The following is a 6,941-nucleotide window of genomic DNA, read 5'->3' as shown; positions in this document are numbered from 1 at the left end:
AGCAAAGCTCAGCGGAACAGGCACAAGACTGCTCAACGACGAGTGCAGAAAAGTAAACTAGGCCTTCACTTGATCGTACTAGCACTGCACTTTTTCTCTTCACTTTTTTTTTGATTATCCTTTTTCTCTTTTGCTCTATTTTTCACGGTTACTGTAGCTATAGTAAAAATCGATTTTTTTTACGACTCTACTCCTTGTAACACGGCTAATAGAAATTGCAAAGCACCAAAAACCTAACGAGCAGCCTGTCGAGCGGTAAAACTAGTCTCTTGTGGGAAAGTTCCTAGTCACGTATATCGAAAGGTTGTGTCTATGGTTGGGAACAAGCAAACTGTACGCTATGTGAACTTGGAGCAACAAAAACTAAAAACTAGATGATATAGAAACACAAACCCTAGACAATCTACTAGATGGAAGAAAAAGATAGGCAAAAATAACTATGAAAAGCAACTAAAACTCGAAATTGATGCAATCTAAGGCTATGGCAAACCCTAACCCTAATATTTTTGGCTTTTTATAGATAGGAAAACACTCACAACTCAACTATGGGGTGATTGTGGATGGCTTACCGAGGAAACGCTGAAATCTGATACCAAGATGATAAGAGGTTGTCCGATCTTCTCAGTAAGCACGGTGTATTTGATGAACACGCGATGAACACAACGGAGATAACACGATGATAAGTGGATGATAACTTGTATGACGCTGACGAGTCTCTCGATTGATTCCTGTCGCCAATGCAACAACTCTGAACCCTGCAAGATATTCACAACTCCACATACTTGCGCAAGTAGCCGCCGACCACGAAGCGATAAATTGCAACCTTGTAAATCCCAATGGAACAGCAGATCACACAAACTTTCAGTAGCAAAACACCAGATCGATGCGAATTGGTGTATAAATTCAATAGAGTTGCAAAGCAATCAACTATGAACTAGGATTTATCTTAAACATGGTCTAAGCTTGTTTTGGGGGCGTCCTGGGCACTTACATAGGGGTTCAAGACGACCAGAAGTCAAAAATAATGATTACAAACCGACCCAGATCGGGATCTGGTCGAGACTGACTCGGAGACGGCCGGCGTGGGGGCCGGTGGACCGGGCCAGGGGCCGGGTGGTCCGGCAGGAACCGGGCCTGGCACCGGGCTGGCACCGGGCGAGGGCGCTAGACTCCCTAGAACGGTGCCTGGTGTGCACCAGTGCAGGAGCCGGAAGGCACCGGGTCATCCTGCGTGTGAGCCGGTGGCGCCGGGTGTGGCGCCAGGTTGGTCGGTGTGGCGTCCGGTGTCGCCAAGCGTAGCGCCGGCCTGAACTTCTTCTTCTCTCTCCTTTGCGCATGCCTCCCTCTCCTCCCTCACGCGTCCATGGGATGTCTTCATGTCCAACACCATGTCTAGCTATTCTCCTCCTCTTCGTGCAATGCTTCCTTTATCCTCGTACCTGATCATACACAAGTCAAAGGACTTATGAAGTATAAAATTCTCATCAACCAAAGTATCATTTAAGAACAAGTTCACTTGTTGCTTTAGTAGCTTCGCACGAGCTCTGGTCATAGGTCCAATCCTGACTTTATTGGACTTGAGCTTCACATCAACATCATCTTCATCTTGTAATGACGAAAGTAGTAGTTCGGTAGGGATGTCCTCATCAAGTAGAGATACAGTTCATTGGCGTGGCTTCCATGCGTTGGCCCTGCGATGGTTGCGCTTCCGGAGACAACGACCCCAACACCCGTCGTCTTCGACGGTGCGCTCCCGACCGCCGCCACCGCCGCGTCTATGGCCGAGTCCGACGAGCTCGTCGCGGACCTCCTCGACCTACTCCTCTCACGTACTCCTACGGGAGCGGCAACATCCTCCCCCTCAATGAGAAGCTCTACCACGCCTTCAAGTCTTCAACAAGGAGCTGTACCCGGGTGGCTTCGATGGTGACCGCTCGGGCGGCGATGGGTTGCGCGCCTCCTTGACCTTCTCATCCTTGGCGGCAGGTCGCACTCCACCCATGCGACTACGGCTGGCATCGGCGACGCCAGGAAGCTGGTCTCGACCAGCTCGTGCAGGTGCTCCTCCAGTACGACACCGACGCCGAGCCCAGCCGTGCCCGGACTCCCCTCGAGATAGCAACCGCTTCTGGCGAGTGCCTTATCGTAGAGCTCCTCGTCGCCAACGGCGCCACGCCCGCCGGCTCCGACGCGCTCCATGTCGCGGAAGCCACATGGCACAACGATTTCCTGAAGCTGCTTCTTGGGAAGCCCGCTTCTGCTTCACCCCGCTCATCCGCCTCCTATGCTTCCTTCTTTGGCTCTTTCACATCCATCGACGCGGTGGGGAGGGACGGCGAATCCTCTGCGGCTGGGAGCGGAGGGAGGATGCCGCGACGCGGTGAAGGCGCTCCTCGCGGCGAGGTGGGGCGACGAGGCCGTCGCGCGGCTCATCCTGGCGCATGGCACGGCCTTCACGGCCTCGGTGCGTGATGCCAAGGGGAAAAACACCTACGAGGCCTCCACCGAAGCGTGTCACCGGGTACCGTCGCCGGAGCTCGCCGCTGTGGAAAGTCCAAGAAGTCGTCGCGCTCCACGTCCAGCTCCACCAGGGTGGTCCGACCGGTCGACGAGGACCTGTACCATGTACCGCCGCCGGAGCTCGCCTACCACCGCCACCACCGCCACCACCGGAGATCGCCTACCACCGGCGCCGCCCCAGGAGGAGGAGCGTGTGTGTAGTCGCTTGGATGCTGCGAGCGTGGATGAATCTCGTCGGAGGATTTGGGGAGAGACAGGTGAAGAAGAGAGAGACAGGTGAAGAAGAGAGAGACATGAGAGAGAAAAGTGAGCTAGGTGGGGAAATGAGTGACTGATGTATGGGACAGTTTTGGCAGAGAGCCGGACGCATGCAGATGATAAGCGGTCACGCAGTCTATCCGCCCAGACGCAAACCTGACGCATATTTGGGTAGTGATGCAGCCAACGTACGGTCTTCGCTTCATCATGTGCATCAACGACAAGAACCACACTGAAGACCGATGTCACGGAGGCATGAAAGAGAAGAAGGAAGAAGAAGCGTCCGAGGTCGCCAAGATGAGAAGGCGCAAGAAGCACGACTGCTAGGCCGAATTATCCGCCCCCACTAAGGCCGGACAATCCGCTGTCTAACCTGCGCATCCAACACTTGGGCTCAATCTATGTAACCTCCCACTATGCTATTTGTATGCCTAAACTACCCCTCCTTAGTGGCTCCCTATATATAAGCTCTCACCTCCCCCTTCATTAGGTAAGACATAATTTGAGTGAGAACTTGGCTTATGCCTCCACGGACGAGGCTTGCCTGTGCCGCGTCCGTGCGACCATCCGTGCGACGCGAGGCACGGACGGCCTCCAGTGATTTGCCTCCCACTCCCCCGATCCGATTTTTCTGGTAAAAAAAAGAGCAAGGCCAAATACAACGCCGGCCGTATCTTTGGATCTATTCCTTCTCTCCTATACCTATACCCATATATAATACATGCGAAAGCATTAAAATTAAACATCAAATAGGTAATAAATAATCACATCGCGCGGGAACACATCCAGGTGCGCATCAAAATCCGATCCCCTCTAATCAAAGAGAACCATGAGACTGATACGCATCAACCAACACAGGCAAATTCCAAATAACAGTGACAGTTTACTTTGTACAGACTCCTATTGACCTACCCAGCAATCAGCAGCAGTCGCCGATGGATTCTTCAAGTAATCATGGGCATGATGTCCATGAATCTCACGACCGGACAGTAAGAGATCTGGCCATACTCTTCATGATGAATCAAAGTCGAGATTTTCAATTTTTCTGAACCGATCCAATCCTACCACTCCTTTTGCCTTCCTTCATCAGGCATGCGATCAGCCTACATGTAGAATGAAGTCCTTGCAAATTTGTAGGAACATCTGCATTCACAAGAGCACATGATAATTACTTTAGAAAATAGGTATTCTAAATTTATGAGTTCGCATGACAGTGAATTTTCTGTTGCCGTGTGGATCTAAATTAAACTATGTTCTGTCGAAATAATGGCTTCTCTAGTACTATATGTACATACTGACATGAAACAACACTTAGAATGTCACATCGGTGTATTGACTAGATTTAATATTCCTTGATATATAGGATTTCGAAGAAAATGCAGCAGATCCGACAGATGGCAGGGTACCAAAAATTGGCATGCATTTTTTATCGGAAGAGGAAGCTTATTCTTTCTATAACAAGTATGCTGAAACTATAGGCTTTAGCATTAGAAGAAGCAGTGGCCATAAAATGAAGAACTCCTCTACGATGCAACAAAGGACATTTACATGCTCTCGTCAAGGTATGTGCTATATGCATTTTGTATAATTGCAATGTTATTTTCATGCAGTAAGAAAATTACTTCAACTTATAGGCTATCGTGGTGATGATAAAAGAGAGGACACATTCAGTTACAGCAGGCCTGAAACACGATGTGGATGTACCGCCCGTATGAAGATAAGCCTCAGAAATGGATATTATGATGTGTATGAATATGAGGCGTCACATAACCATATTCTTGCTCTTGGAACCATGGCCCACTTTCTGAGATCCCAGAGAAAAGTAACAGAAGCGCAAATAGAAAATGCAGAGGTTGCAAAGTCTGTAGGTATTTCCAATAAAGCAACAATCGATCTGATGGCAAAGCAAGCAGGTGGAATTGAAAACCTTGGTTGTACACGTGAAGATATGAAAAATCGTTTGTACTCAAAGAGAACGATACAAGCAAAGGAAGGTGACACCGGGGGAGTGTTAGAATACATGGAGAAGAAGGTATCGGAAGATGTCAATTTCTTCTATTCAATTCAAGTGGATGAGGATGATTTGATAACCAACATTTTTTGGGCCGACTCCAAAATGGTCTCGGACTATGCGATGTTTGGAGATGTTATATGCTTTGACATGACATACAGGAAACTAGACGATGGACTCCATTTGGTTTGATTGTTGGTGTAAATAATCACAAGAAAACTGTTGTCTTTGATGCTGCACTTCTGTATGATGAAACTGCAGAAAGTTTTGCTTGGCTTTTTAGAACTTTTTTGAAAGTTATGTCAGGAAAACATCCACGGACAATTCTAACCGATGAAGATGCAGCAATGGCGAAGGCGATCAGTGAAGTCCTAATATATACTATACATAGACTATGTGTGTGGCATATGAATCAAAACGCTTGCAAGCACCTTGGTGGAGTCGTCAAAGATTATAAGAAGTTCAATGCTGATTTTCAGCATTGTATCTATGATATAGAGGAGGAAGATCAATTTATAAGTGCATGGGATGGAATGCTTGACAAGTATGGACAACGTGAACACCTATTCACAACCGCAGAACTATGCCCTGGATCCCTTGCTACAAGGGACCATTGGGACTTCTACCCCTAGTTTGATGACAAAAACCAAATCAAGCATTCTTCGATGAACCAAAGCCAACGTAATATTTTTTTCAGAGTTTTATCCCATGTAACTTCGAAGCTGAAGTAATTTATATAAGAATCTCTCTACTGTGAACTGTGCACTACTAGAACTTGTTTTAGTGAGAAGAGTGTTTTCCATGTCAAGAATAGCTAAGACCAGTCTGTACAGTATGTGACAATCTCACTCAAATTCCCGTTTGTTATACAATTGTGCTTTAACAAGTGCCCAAAGCAACAACAGTACAACTGAAAGTTGAATGTACCCTGAACAACTCAATTTCCCAATCAGCACTGATGAGGTAAGCTAATATGCTCCCAATTTACGGTCGTAAAAAATTCAGTGTGTATATATGGCCACAACCACATCTCATCCTCACAGAACACTTGCATTCATCATGCTTTGTCTAGTCCTTAAACAGAGAAAATTTTGCAGAATTGGATAATGACATGCGCTCACACAACTATGGGGAATTCATGTCCTCTAGATTAACACAAGAAGAAATAGAAATTTACCTGTGTCCGGGCATGATGCTGAGTCCACGAGCTGTTGCCTGACAGCTTTCTTGCGGACGACGCTGCTGATTGCAGACTGCCGCTCACGAGATTGCCCACAGCAGCCCACTGCTGCTTCTGCCCATAGACGAGGCGACGCGCTTGGGGGAGTGAGACTTGGAGCCGGTACGAGCACCTTCACCCATCCACCTCGCCGCGGACATGGATGGTGGGATGGTCTGTGGCGGAGGAACGGAGATGCGGCCGGCTTCATCCACCTCGTTGTCGCCGCGGGGACGGTTACCAGAGCTTACTCCGATTGAGGCCTTCCTTCTCGCGAGACCACCCAGGCCACCGCCGGCCTGATTTGCAAGGGGGCGCGGTTGCCGGAAACTGGCCGACGGCGAAGGAACAGAGGCTCGGTCGTCCTCATCTTGGTCCAAGCTCCACAGCTCTAACTCCAAGGCTACGGAGCGACGAGATCCGTCGACGGAATGTGCCTGGAGGCCCGATGAATGGGAGCGCACCTAGAGGTCTCGACGTCGCAACTTCCGATGCTTCTTCTTCCCAGCTTGAGTTCACACAGGGGAGACATACGGAAGGAAAGAGAAGCACACCGGGTAGATGGATACGGAGTTACCGACGGTTGCGTATTTCTGGAATTTTTTTTTTTTTTTTTGTGACGGAAAGCTGGAGATAAAGAGGTGCGGGAGGCAAATCACTGGAGGCCGTCCGTGCCTCGCGTCGCACGGATGGTCGCACGGACGCGGCACAGGCAAGCCTCGTCCATGCCTCCACCATGGATTAAGGAAACCCCCTCCTCTCTTAGATCTAAATAAATCTATGAGTTGTATCAAGACCCTCTTATGTGATCGATCTCTCGCTTGTGTGTTTCTACTTCGGTCTTTTGCATTATTGATTCTATCGATTGCATACCGATCTCTTTCTCGGGGATTCTACCTCGCGTCTTTCCCTTGAGTGATTCTATCTGGACGG

At 48.7% G+C, this 6,941-nt stretch overlaps 1 protein-coding gene across 1 annotated transcript; it reads right to left on the bottom strand.

Moving 5' to 3' along the window:
- Positions 1-3,541: 3,541 nt before the first annotated feature.
- LOC124682754 lies at positions 3,542-6,530 on the bottom strand. The gene is made up of 2 exons (XM_047217381.1): positions 5,967-6,530; positions 3,542-3,921 (listed from the first exon to the last, which is right to left on the bottom strand). Exons 1-2 carry the CDS (start codon positions 6,217-6,219, stop codon positions 3,815-3,817), a joined length of 360 nt encoding a protein of 119 aa, XP_047073337.1. The 5' UTR covers positions 6,220-6,530; the 3' UTR covers positions 3,542-3,814.
- Between the last annotated feature and the right edge of the window lie 411 nt (positions 6,531-6,941).

This window comes from Lolium rigidum, chromosome 1 (assembly GCF_022539505.1).
Source record: "Lolium rigidum isolate FL_2022 chromosome 1, APGP_CSIRO_Lrig_0.1, whole genome shotgun sequence".
In the NCBI taxonomy this organism is placed as follows: Eukaryota; Viridiplantae; Streptophyta; class Magnoliopsida; order Poales; family Poaceae; genus Lolium; species Lolium rigidum.
This window is presented reverse-complemented; position numbering and strand designations above follow the sequence as displayed.

Bases quoted from the DNA above. Each gene is read 5' to 3' on its own strand.
- LOC124682754 (XM_047217381.1), bottom strand. From the start codon at position 6,219: ATGAAGCCGGCCGCATCTCCGTTCCTCCGCCACAGACCATCCCACCAT. The intron at 3,922-5,966 runs GTAAATTTCTAT...TTGTGAATGCAG, and splicing joins AGCATCATGCCCGGACACAG to ATGTTCCTACAAATTTGCAA.